This window comes from Corylus avellana, chromosome ca2 (genome assembly GCF_901000735.1).
Source record: "Corylus avellana chromosome ca2, CavTom2PMs-1.0".
Taxonomy (NCBI): domain Eukaryota; kingdom Viridiplantae; phylum Streptophyta; class Magnoliopsida; order Fagales; family Betulaceae; genus Corylus; species Corylus avellana.
The window spans coordinates 49499561-49512841 of record NC_081542.1 but is presented as its reverse complement, the minus strand read 5'-3'; the positions used below and the strand labels follow the sequence as shown (position 1 = coordinate 49512841).

General features: G+C 36.0%; 2 protein-coding genes across 4 annotated transcripts; both read left to right on the top strand.

Moving 5' to 3' along the window:
* Nucleotides 1-399: 399 nt before the first annotated feature.
* LOC132172797 (uncharacterized) lies at nucleotides 400-5194 on the top strand. 3 transcript variants are annotated; one of them, XM_059584369.1, is made up of 10 exons: nucleotides 400-577; nucleotides 719-1088; nucleotides 1374-1618; nucleotides 2003-2087; nucleotides 2194-2379; nucleotides 2462-2626; nucleotides 2724-2942; nucleotides 4195-4366; nucleotides 4480-4651; nucleotides 4740-5194. In XM_059584369.1, exons 2-10 carry the CDS (start codon nucleotides 735-737, stop codon nucleotides 4831-4833), a joined length of 1692 nt encoding a protein of 563 aa, XP_059440352.1. In that variant the 5' UTR covers nucleotides 400-577; nucleotides 719-734; the 3' UTR covers nucleotides 4834-5194. The 3 variants fall into 3 exon arrangements, with proteins under 3 accessions (XP_059440352.1, XP_059440351.1, XP_059440353.1); XM_059584368.1 differs by having other exon boundaries at nucleotides 671-1088; XM_059584370.1 differs by having other exon boundaries at nucleotides 564-577; nucleotides 733-1088.
* An 839-nt stretch (nucleotides 5195-6033) lies between these two features.
* On the top strand, nucleotides 6034-7307 carry LOC132172059 (acyl-CoA--sterol O-acyltransferase 1-like). The gene has a single exon (XM_059583492.1). It carries the CDS (start codon nucleotides 6080-6082, stop codon nucleotides 7169-7171), a length of 1092 nt encoding a protein of 363 aa, XP_059439475.1. The 5' UTR covers nucleotides 6034-6079; the 3' UTR covers nucleotides 7172-7307.
* Nucleotides 7308-13281: the final 5974 nt, after the last annotated feature.

Genomic DNA, 13281 nt, shown 5'->3' with positions numbered 1-13281 from the left:
TTCCGAGGAATAAGCACTAGTTACGCATTAGTTTGAGTCTGTTTGGCACAGATCTGTTTATTAATATGTATATTAGTCATGGGTTAGTAGATTAGTTTTATGTTTGAAATATAATACGTCTTCTGTGACGCTTGTAATCTAGTAGTTTTGGCTATGGTTGCTTATGAGAGCTTTATGCTCATAATTTCTATGAATGAAACCGATATGAATTCAAAAAAAAAAAAAATACCCTAACCAGTAGTTTAGAATTTTTTTTTTTAAAAAAAATGGCCCATCTTACTTGTTGCAGGTTTGGGGTGACGTGTTACCATGGACACGGACAACCACCAAACCCCCTCTGCAAACTAACGGGCCGTGCTCGTCTTTCTCTCCAGGTCCGAACTTGACCGGGTATGGATCTCTTTAGGAGCTGGCGATTTGTCATTGGGTAACTCAGCGCTGTCTATAGGCTTCGTCTTACACAGTTGAGAAGAGCATTCTCGAGCTCCCTTCGAATATATCCGATACGCGACTCGCCACTTCTTCCGAGTTACCGGTGACCGAAACTTCACATTCAGCTTCTCAGTATCACTCTCAGGTTCGTCAATAAATTATCGTCAATTTCTTCAAATATATTTTTTATTTGGTTGCTCTCTTTGCTCTGTTAAGCGCAAAACCCTGGAGATTTTAGGGAGAGAGATATAGGCAGATTGGTGAAATTTTGTTTGTATAAGCGAAGTGAAAAAGTAACAGAAATGAAATCCAAGAGAGAGAATGATGACTTGGTGGAGGAGGAAGGGTTTGCTTCTGAATCGAAGAGGCGGAAAGTGGTGGAGGAGGAGTCATCTCCCTCGCCGCCTCCTCTTCCCATAGCGAATCCTCTTGCCGGACTAGCGAATTATGATGACGATGAGGAGGAGGAAGAAGATGAGAGGCATAGGCGTGCTGAGCAAAATAGCGATAGAAAGGAAGGTGGTCAACAAGATGATGATGACGATGACGACAACGACGATGACGATCAACATGAGCAAGCATACAGTCAAGGAAAGCGAAGCCGTGAGGTGGAGCGCCGGAGGGACTGTCCTTATCTTGATACCGTTAATCGACAGGTATAAAACTCGTCTTTGGATACTAAAGATAATTTAACAACATTATTGGTGTATATCTATGTGTAAGTTCTGCATATGCGTCAGTGTAATTGCTTTACTCGATGCATAGAAGTGTCTTATTTTGACTTATGTGTTTATGCTTTAGAGGTTTTAAGTTTTGAATTTGAGCAGTTTCTTTTTCTTTCTCTATCAAAGTTGTACGTATCTCCATATTAACTAGGGCATATATATCTGTATAAATGCATTTTCATTGTGTGTGTTCCATTGCTCTTCTATGTTTTGCAGGTTTTGGATTTTGATTTTGAGAAGTTCTGCTCTGTGTCTCTCTCGAATTTGAATGTGTATGCCTGTTTGGTCTGTGGGAAGTACTACCAAGGAAGAGGGAAAAAGTCTCATGCATATACTCACAGCCTCGAAGCAGGGCATCATGTTTACATCAATCTTCGGACTGAACAGGTTTATTGCCTTCCCGATGGTTATGAAATTGACGACCCTTCATTAGATGACATTCGGCATGTTCTGAATCAAAGGTGTGCTTATGTTTTGGTTTAAGTGCTTTTATTTTATTTCATCTCTATTCCATGTTGTCCCCGATCTTTCTCTGTGCGTCTGTGCTCATGCTGTGACTCCCACTGGATATGTGTGCTTTGATACATATGTGTTAGCATGTGGTCATGCTGATGTTCTGACTCTCATTGGATGTGTGCTTTGATCCATGTGGATAACAATTTCTTTTGGAAAACAAAAATTACATTGGTCAGCTTCATTTTCTCAGTGATATTTGTGATAGTGATATGCTATGTTTTGACTCACATGCTATTGTCCATGTTTTATTTAAGATTTGAGTTTATAGAATTAGGTAATCATAAGCTCTTAATTTTTATTTTGTTTTTGTCCGGCTAACCTATATGCAGGTTTACTAAAGAACAAGTTGAACAACTTGACAAGAACAAGCAATGGTCTAGGGCACTTGATGGTTCTGATTACCTCCCAGGAATGGTACCTATCTTTGGCCTTTCTCGTACAAAATTGCATTTCTGTTTTATTGTTAGAGATGTTATTTGGACCATTTTGAAGTGTTAATCATGATTTTGGCAAATTTCAGGTGGGCCTTAACAACATCAAGGAGACAGATTTTGTGAATGTCACAATACAATCTTTAATGAGAGTTACTCCTTTAAGAAATTTTTTTCTTATCCGTGAAAATTATAAACACAGCAAATCTTCACTTGTTCATCGATTTGGAGAACTCACACGGAAGATTTGGCATGCACGGAACTTTAAAGGACAGGTTTAATCCCAGTGAGTGTCACATTGAATTAATAGTTCTTGAACATGAAAGTCATATTTATCAATTTTTTCTTTCTTTACAGGTGAGCCCGCATGAGTTTCTGCAGGCAGTTATGAAAGCCAGTAAAAAACGGTTTCGGATAGGCATGCAGTCTGACCCAGTTGAATTCATGTCATGGCTTCTTAACACACTGCATGCTGATCTTAAAACAAAGAAAAATAAAAGCATTATCTATGATTGCTTTCAGGTGTATATATCATCCTTCTTCTTTGCTGTCCACTCTGTTGTTAGTAGTTGGATATTATTCACTTGTGCTTATATAGAATCTACTACACGCTTGATAGGGCGAATTGGAGGTTGTGAAAGAGATCCATAACAAAGCTTTTACTGAGAAGAAAGAAAGCAGTGATGACCAGATTGCTGTTTCAAAACTCACAGATGGTGGAATTAAACATGATGCGGATGTGGCAGAAACTTCCAGAATGCCGTTCCTAATGCTTGGACTGGATTTGCCCCCACCTCCTCTTTTCAAAGACGTGATGGAGAAAAATATAATACCCCAGGTATTCTTTGACTTCTTTGTTAGTTTGGTTGCAATGTAAATGGGATATGTATTTTCTGTTGTCTTTAGTAGATTTTGTTTAAAGGGTTCTAATCAACTAAGGCTTTATTTTATTTTTTATTATTGATAGATATGACAGAGAGTATTTTAAAATAAGACGGAATTGGCTAATTGATATGAGAGAGAGAGAGAGAGAGAATTTTAAAATAAGTGGGAATTAGCAAATAGAGAGAGAGAGAGAGAGTATTTTAAAATAAGTTGGAATTGGCAAATTCTTTCAATGCCCTCTTTGCTTCTCAAAAAGTAAGATGACAGGGGAAGGAGGGAGAGATAAGGGTATTTTAAAATAAGTTGGAATTGGCAAATTCTTTCAATGCACTCTTTACTTCTCAAAAAAGTAAGATGACAGGGGAAGGAGGGAGAGATAAGGGTTAAATATAGTTGTTCTATCTCTTGATTTACATAGGCAGCAGTCGGAGCCACTTTATTAGAGTGTAAAAGTTAGAGAGAGCCAATGGTTGGAGAGTTCTTTTAAGACCTGGTTTGGTTCTCAGAAAGTAACATGAGAAGGAAAGCTCAGTTAGAGAAAGGTGCAGCATTCTACACCACTTTGGTTCCATACAAGAGCTGCTTGAAATTGGCCAGTTCTTTTATGGCCCTGTTTAGTTCAAAAGACGAGGATCACAGTAAACAATGCCTTTAATTTTCAAGAGTGATCACAAAAATTTGAAGAATTTTCCATTTTCATGTCTTTAATTCTGAGAATTGGAGGTTCTTTTTTTATTTTTTTTAAAAAAAAAAAAAAAAAAAAAAAAGGACCTTTGGGCTTTGGGTGATATATTGGAAGTGGCCTCTTGTTCTAGAATTTGGGCTGCTATCGATTCTACATCTATATTTTATTTGCATAATACCAGTATTAATTGCAATGAGCTCTGGCACAAATGGCACTTCCTCCCCTCTTCTAAGAATAGGGTGGATGGTCAAATCATTGGCTCAAGACCAACTAGGTGCGTGTGTGTAACTTACCGCGCCAACAAAAAAAAAAAAGTATTAACTGCAACAGCAATCATCTCATCATTAGTTTAAAGAATACAATTATCTGAACCAAAGTGGCCTTTTTTCAGTTTATTTTTGGAAAAATGCACTACTGGAAGTCATCGATAGATATTTGTTCTAGAGAAAATGTGGGTTTATATGCATTTTTTTGATAGTGTTTCTCATGGACCAAAATCATGCCTATGATTTTGTTATAGGTTCCACTCTTCAACATCCTGAAGAAGTTTGATGGTGAAACTGTCACTGAAGTTGTCCGTCCTCGTATAGCAAGGATGAGATATCGCGTTACCAGATTGCCACAGTATCTTATTCTTCACATGCGTCGATTTACAAAGAACAACTTTTTTGTGGAGAAGAACCCTACATTAGGTAAGATTTCATTACCATATCTGTAAGTTGTATAATGAATCTATTTCTATCATATAATGTGGAACTTGGCCAGTTCATGTGCCTTGTTCTAACTGATGTTGTCTTTGTCTCAGTCAACTTTCCTGTGAAGAACCTGGAGTTGAAGGATTACATACCCTTGCTGACGGCCAAGGAGAATGAGAAATTGCGGTCAAAGTATGATTTGATTGCTAATATTGTTCATGATGGTAAACCTAACGAAGGGTTCTACCGGGTATTTGTACAACGGAAGTCAGAAGAATTATGGTAACTCCATATTTCATCGATTTGCATAACCTTGAATGAAAATGTAAGAAGTATTGCAACCGACGCTTATGACATTCAATATTTTTAGGTATGAGATGCAGGATCTGCATGTTTCAGAAACACTTCCTCAAATGGTTGCACTCTCTGAGGCCTACATGCAGATTTATGAGCAGCAGCAGTAATATTGGACTTCAAGTCCCATTGTTGAATGTGTAACGGCTGTGTTTCGAGTTCAGATAACCGTAATTTATTTTTCAACACACAGGTGGTGAAACATGATAAGAGTGAGGGTTGAAATTATTGATCTTTTGAAGTGGTTGATTTGTCAATATGGAGGAAGCTGCCTGACTGAAGGAAAAGTAAGGGCTATCATCTTTTGGTCTCCCAAAGTTTTGACTGTAAAACCACCCATACATTGTTTTAGAAGAATTCTAATAGGCTAAATATTGTAGTGTTAGAATTGTTGACACTTCTATGTTAGTGTTTACTATTTGTTTGCAATGACTATACTCTTGATTAATCTAAGAAAAGAATTTGAAAATATGTTACGATCCTAAGACTATATACTCTTAATTAATCAGTATCCAACCGTCTTAAGACTTTTTGATCAATGATTAGGCCCTTAAGAGCGTTTGTTTAGATACATCCTTTAAAATCTTATTCAAATTTTGAAGAATAACCTTACTTTTTTTCTATTTTGAAAAACCACTTTTCTAAAACATACACCTCATTCTTTATTTTGTAGAACGACAATATTTTTCTAATCTTTATCTATTTTGGAGAATGGGTCCTGCATAATTGGAAATTATGGAGAAATGGGGAGAAATTTAATTCTCTTATTAAGCTATTAAAGGGGAGAGAAATGAATACAATAGGGGATATCAGATGATGAATGGTAATCCTTTGTATATATGAAGGATCAATGTAGCATATCATCTAAAATAAAGGATGGGAAAAAATCAGATGAAGGGCGAATTTAAGATGTCGGTCCTTCAAAATTTGAAGAAAATGGGCTCTTTATAGCATCCTTTCACGGGTTTGAACTACAGAAGAGACAATTTATAGGCATGAAGGAGAATAGTGTTAAGAAATTAAATATTAATAAATAAATAAAGTTAAAAGAGTTTTTTTTTTTTTTTTTTTTTTGAAGTAAAGGAGAATAAATCTGAGTTAAAAGATTAATTTCTATGACTTTTGAATCAATTATTAGGCCTAAACAAAACAGAACGGGATTTCTTCCCATTCAAATTAATTCGAGAATACCTAGTTAATTATATATATAATATTTTTGTCTTATCAAAAATTTTTGGTGATAAAAATATCCTAGTGGGTTAGTGCCTAGTGGGTTAGTGCCTAGTGGCTTTAACGTTTCTGAACATTTTTCTTCATATTTGATCACGTGCAAAGATCCAGTATCAGACACAGAAAATGGAGGGTACTGAGATGAAGAACTTCGCCAAGGTATGGCTTTCAGTCTTCATATCTCTAAGCTACTGTTATGGCTTAGGAAAGTTTGTCCGCAGAGGCATTCCAAGGCTTCTTGCTGTAATCCCAATCGTCTGTCTCTTCCTTCTCCTTCCTCTCAACCTCTCCTCCGTGCATCTCGGAGGCACCACTGCTTTCTTCATTGCTTGGCTCGCCAATTTCAAACTCTTGCTCTTTGCATTTGGCAAAGGGCCACTTTCCTCACACCCATCACTCTCTCTTGGCCGCTTCTTTGCCCTGGCTTGTTTTCCCATTAAAATCCAACAAATCAAAGAAACCCCACCTGGAAAATCGCATTCAATTGCTCCCAAAAAGCCCAAAATTGGCCAGAAATCGCCTCTCAATTTTGCAGTAAAGGGTCTGCTAGTAGCATTGTTTGTCCGAGTCTATGACTACCGCGACCACATTCATCCAACGGCCATACTCGTTCTATACTGTTTCCACATATATTTCGGCCTTGAAATCATCCTAGCCATGGTTGCAGCCCTGACTCGAGCCCTCCTGGGCCTGGAACTCGAGCCGCAGTTCGATGATCCGTACCTCTCCACCTCGTTGCAAGACTTCTGGGGCAGAAGATGGAACCTCATGGTCACCGGCATACTACGACCGACCGTATACGAACCTGTCCTCAACACGTGTAACCGTGTTGTAGGTCGTAGGTTGGCCGCTTTTCCAGCGGTGCTGGGGACGTTTCTGGCTTCGGCTCTAATGCACGAGCTCATGTTTTACTACCTGGGCCGCGTGCGGCCCACCTGGGAGATCACGTGGTTCTTTCTCCTCCACGGTGTCTGTTTGATGGTCGAGATCGCTCTGAAGAAGACCCTTCCCGGTAATTTCCGGTTGCCGAGGCTGATATCTAGGATCCTGACCGTTGGATTCGTGATGGTTACCGGCTTTTGGCTTTTCTTTCCCCAGTTCCTCCGGTGTAAGGCTGATGTCCGGGGGCTTGAGGAGTACGCGGCTCTCGGCGCCTTTTTGAAGAACGCTTTTCGTGGTATGCAATTGCAGCGTTTCAACGCATCGAGAACCTTGTAATCGTGCCCTTTCTTTGACCTCTCATGTTGCGTACATGCTGTAGGTCAGTTCATCAGACGGCCTAAAATCAATGCAGCAGTATGTAGTTCCAACGGTTTTGATTGAGGAATTCTTCCCATTAAGAAAGGGAGCTTTGTTTTTCTTAGGTGTTTTTATTTATTTTTTATTTTTATTTGAAAAGGTTTTATGATATGACATAAATGCTTTAATTTTTTTATTTTTTATTTTTAATGCGAAATGAGAAAAGTAGACAAAGTTAGGCATAAGCTCAAATTCTTAGGTCCAATTCCAATTATTGAGATGTGTGTCCTTTATGTCTTGTCATATGCCTCAATTTTAATAAATTCAATTCTATTATATATATATATATATATATATATATATATTCAATTTTAAATTAAACTTAAGTAAAACCCCCAAATTCTTTTTTTTGAAAAAATATAAAAAAGCCCCTCAAACTACTAGCTGTTTTCGATTTAGCTCCTTAATGTTTCAAAAGTGATAAAGTAGCCCCTTAAACTACCAAACTATTACATTTTGGCCACTCCATTAGTCAAAACCGTCAGTTTGAACAGAAACTGAAAAACGACGTCATTTTGTTGGGGGCTACTTTATCACTTTCTGAATATTAGGGGGCTAAAATGAAAACGGCCGGTAGTTTGGTGGGCTTTTTTATATTTTTTCCAAATTTTTTTTTTCTTTCATAAAAGGGCATTGTCGTAACTTACCCATAACAAAACGATGTCGTTTTGCAGTTTCCGTCCAAACTAACGGTTTTAACTAACGGAATGGCCAAAATACGATAGTTTGGTAGTTTAGAGGGCTACTTTATCACTTTTGGAATATTATGGAGCTAAATCGAAAACGGCTTGTAATTTAAGAGGCTTTTTTAAATTTTTCCCCCCCCTTTTTTTTTTTTTTTTTTTTTAATGAATAAGAAATTTCATTAAGCTTAAAACTAATCAAACAACAACTCAAAACCCCATTACAAGCCTTTTATACGAGGCCACAACTAGAAAACAGCAAGAAACCTGCAACCCAGCTTACTGCAGGAAACAACAAAACCCCAAAACAAGTCTTAACAGAAGACCAAAACAGAACAAAACTAGAAAACAAAACCAAACTACATCCCAGCAACTAATTAACGAGTTCTGTAGGTAAGTTCCACATAGAACAAAGAATAATATTCTCACGAGTTCTAGAAAATTTTCCTTTTCCAGCAATACAATTTCTCACTTCCCAAACAATCTTCTTCAAAAGCTGCTCCTTAGTACATGGCTGGCCAACATGAATGAGCTCATTCCTGGTAAGCCAAGATTGCAGACAACTGATACCAAAACCAAACAGCAGAGCAAACACTTAAGAGTTTTATGAATCCAAGTACTGCAACCTTGCTGAACAATATCATCCCAATCCACATAAATATTTCCCACTCTACACCTCATCATACAAAATCTCCAAATTCTGTAACTGAAACTACACTCAAAAAATAAATGAGATCGAGTTTCCAATTTATGATGATAGAATCAGCACTGAACATTTCCTTGATAACCCCATTTCAACATTCTTTTCCCCGTAATGAGCCTATCCTTCATAGGAAGCCAAAGAATAAAAGCCTGTTTAGGAATAGCAAAAGGAAATCAAACCAATTTACTTCATAGAACCTTCTGCTTCTTTTCCCTAAGAACCTCCTAAGTTTCTGAGCAAACATAAACGTTTTTTCCTTGAAGCATCCCAAATCGGCTTTATCACAAGATCCCAAACCAACTTCAAATAATCTAGCTTGAATCTCAACTAATGCCTCTGATCTAGTTGGTCTCCAAGCCCAATTACAATTTTGAATAACAGATGCAAGTTTAGCTTCCAAACTGCTTTGGGCATCATAAACAGCCTTATAACCAAATTGCTCGAGCAAAATTCCGGCAGGATGCCACCAATCCAACCAAAGATGAATGTGTTCCCCATTTCCCACCTCAAACCTCGAGAATCTTTTGGTAATATCCCTCAATTTCATAATCTTTTTCCAATTCCAAGAACAATTTTGAGGAATTCTAACACTCCAAAAACTCTTTCTTTTCAACAAATTCTCCTTCACCCAAGCCACCCAAATGGAACCAGATCTAGCAAAAAGACTACAAACATGCCTAAGCATGGATGTCTGATTCCAAACATCAAGCCTCTTCAACCTCAAACCACCCTCCTTCTTAGGGAAACAAACCTCAACCCAAGAAACTTTGACCTTGGCAATCCCCTCATGCTTTCCATTCAAAAGAAATCTATTGAACTTTTGCTCAATAGCTTTTAGAACCTTCTTAGGAAGAATAAAAATATTAATCCAGTACACTTGTAAGTTGTAAAGCACAGAAGAAATCAATTGAAGTCTGCCTGCATAAGAAAGATTATTTGATAACTAGGAATCAATCCGACCAGTGATTCTATTGAGCAAGGGCCCGCAATCTACTGCAGAAAGCCTAAAAGAAATGAGAGGAACCCCAAGATATTTCACACGGAAATTACCTTTAGTCATTCCCAAATCATCCAACAAAGTATGCTTAATTCTGTCAGAAATACCAGCACAGAAAAATGAACTCTTCGAGGAATTTAAAACCCCAAATTCATTTTAAATGTATTATTTGTTTGAAGAAAATGACCTACAACAGCCATGCAGTGCTTTATAGCATTGTTAAATGATTTATGTGAAAATAAATTATAAGAAGCTATGAAAAGCACCGCATGGCTTTTTATCCCCAAGCTCTCTTGAACTTTTGCTCAATAGCTTTTAGAACCTTCTTAGGAAGAATAAAAATACTAGTCCAGTACACTTGTAAGTTGTAAAGCATAGAAGAAATCAATTGAAGTCTGCCTGCATAAGAAAGATTATTTGACAACTAGGAATCAATCTGACCAGTGATTCTATTGAGCAAGGCCCCACAATCTACTGCAGAAATCCTAGAAGAAATGAGAGGAACTCCAAGATATCTCAGACGGAAATTACCTTAAGTCATTTCCAAATCATCCAACAAAGTATACTTAATTCTGTCAAAAATACCAACACAGAAAAATGAACTCTTTGAGGGATTTAAAACCCTAAATTCATTTTAAATGTATTACTTATTTGAAGAAAATGACCTTTTCGTACGTTAAGTTTAGCAAATGGTGAGAAATTACGATTCCAATAAGCCATGTCCATCATGATTTTGGAAATTAATCCTCAATGAAATTGCTTGCAGTCAAATATTTAGGAAGGGGAATTTCTTCATCTTTCTCATCTTTAATAGGTTGTTTGGCAACATTGGCCACCACAAATGTTAGGTGCAAGTTTTGGATAGTAGCTAGGGAGCAGTGACACTTGGTTGGTGTGGAAATAAATATTATTTTCTTTATATATATGTAATGTTGCCTCGTGGCACATGTTCTTATCAAATATTCATCACATCGAAGGTTGGCATTAGTGATTTAATTATTTATTTAAGTTAACAACTAACTCAGCTAAATGACGAAGTAGCAGATGATAGACGGAACAAAATTCTCTCTATTTTATTATTATAGTTTAAATTAAATTTTACAGCATTTAACTATTTATATAATATTATATTATTTTAAAAAAAATTAAATAGCATTACAACGTAAATAATATATTTAAAATTTTTAAATGATGTGAAGTGTGTAATTAATCGGACTCGAAAGAAGAGAAACAAGAGGAATAAGTTTTAACAGTTTCTAACTCGTGTTGGTTTTATGTTCGTGCGAGTTGACTAGTTGACTATGAGCTTGTTATCCTGATTGATTCTGCATATATAAATATAACATAAACAAGTTTTTTGTCCATAGTATACTCCACATCGAACTTGAATTAAATGAGTGAGCTTAGAAAAAAAAAAAAAAAAGAATTAAATGAGTGAGAATCATGTTCTGCCAGGGTGGTTGATACGCTTTTCAATGGTAGTTGACTTCTAAGATGAACAATGACGGTTCAATAAATGGGTTAGGTATTAAGGATTTGGATTCTATTTGTTATTAAATTGTCCGAATTTTGTATAGGGTGTGTTTGTTAAATGATTTTGGTTCGTAGCAAAAATTGATTAATGTAAAAAAAAGTAATAATGTATTTTTTGAAAAAGTTAAAAAGTAAGAATGTTTGGTATGAAAAAAAAAAAAATTTGTTTTGTAATGATTTTTTTATTTGAATAGTAATAAAAAAGTGATTGATGTGATGTAAAAATAAAAAAAAAAGTTGAAAAAATAAAAAAGTGAGATGAGTATTGGACCAAAAGCGTTTAACAAACGCAGCCTATATAGTCATGGTGAATCTTACATAGATTGCCTAAATTAGGTATATTTGCCAATAGACCGGGCCCACACTGTAGCTACAATGCCGCTACAGACCCAGACCCAACTATAGTTCTTGGGTCTGGGTCTGCGTACAGAGGAAGATAAAGGATTTTGAGAATGGAAAGATAGTTATTTTGGTTTAGGTCTGTGTATAGAAGAAGGAGTTTGAGATAATGAAAATGCGTGGGGGTGGTTTCAAAAATCTGTGAGAAGTTTCAGCTATGCGAGAGGAAGAAGTTTTAGGGCTTTTTCTTCTTTCTTTTTTTTGTCGTTGAAAATGAGTGGAGTTATGTAGTGGTTGGGTTAATGGGAAGGACCATGCAAATAATATTTGGAGAAGAGTGTTGCAGGCTTGTGTTTCAGGTAGGCAGTGAACCCCATTTCTGACCAACATTGTAGTTCCTGCTACAGTGCAAGCCCGGTCTATTGGCAAACAGACCCTAAGCTATGTTTGCCAAGAGGCTGGACCGGGCCTGCACTGTAGTGCTTTTTTTCTTCTTAAATTTGTATGAAAAAATGCAAAAAAATTTGTTTTGTAGTGATTTTTTTATTTAAATAATAATAAATAAATTATTGATGTTATATAAAAAATAGTAATGTTAGGGTTAATTTTGAGGTGAATGTATGAGAATTTTTTTTTTTTTTTTTTTTTTGGGATTGGGGTCTTGGTCCAGCCCAGCCTCTTAGCAAACATAACCTATAGTGTACACTTGTTCATGTATTAGTTATTGTCGTGAGAAAAATGCCATATATCTCTTAACATGTGAGAATCATATTATTATTTTAATAATATGTGAGAAGTACATGTTTTTTAATAAAATTTTCTCTAAAATAATTCTATATACTATATTTCTATCTTACAATTATCCCACAATATTAAAGTAGTGGTCCTAACTAACCCTTGATTTTTTAATTTTTTTTAATAAGGATTGATCAAATGCTTGATTGAGAATATCATATCAACATTGTTTCTAACCTTACTATGTTAGAACTCATCTCCTACAAGGAGATTTAAAGTGGCTTACATGTCACATATATTATATATTATATTATATTAAGAGAATTTTTATTAAATAAAACTTTTGGATAATTAATATACAGTTAACTATAAAGGTGAAATGTTATTTCATTTCACCAAATGTTGTCTCCTTTGATGGAATGAAGCAATGTTAGATAAATTGGATAAGTGTATTGCTCTATCAATAAATAAGCATGTGATTCTCCATCCATCACAATATGAACATGAGAAGCAGACACTCTCCAATATATTGTGAGGGTTCTAGGATTGATTCTAAGATTGTAAATTCAACAAAACGTTAAAGTCTGAATTTTTGGATTACTCAATTCAAGTACTTAAGCAACAATCACCAAAGGTTACCAAATTCTTACATACTATTTTTCTTCAACTTTGTTAGTGTTATTTTAAGAGCGCGTGATTTTCACATGCTACAAATAATGAAGAAAGTCCCCAATGATGGACCCAGGGGGATTGGGAGTGGCCCAGTTCCCCCCCAAATCACAAGAAAAAAAATGGTTAAATACTTAATACCCTCCGGGGTTTGATAACTTTATTTTTTCCCCTCTGAGGTTTGGTTTTTATCATAGGAGGTCCATATGGTTTTGATAAATGACCAAGTTAGTCCATCCATCAGTTGACCTATCGAAATTTCACGTGGACCAATCAGATGTTAACACGTGGCGCATACTTAATTTTTTTTTAATTAAAAAAATGTATTTTTTTTTTTTAAAAAAAAAAAAAAACAAAAACAAAAAGAAAA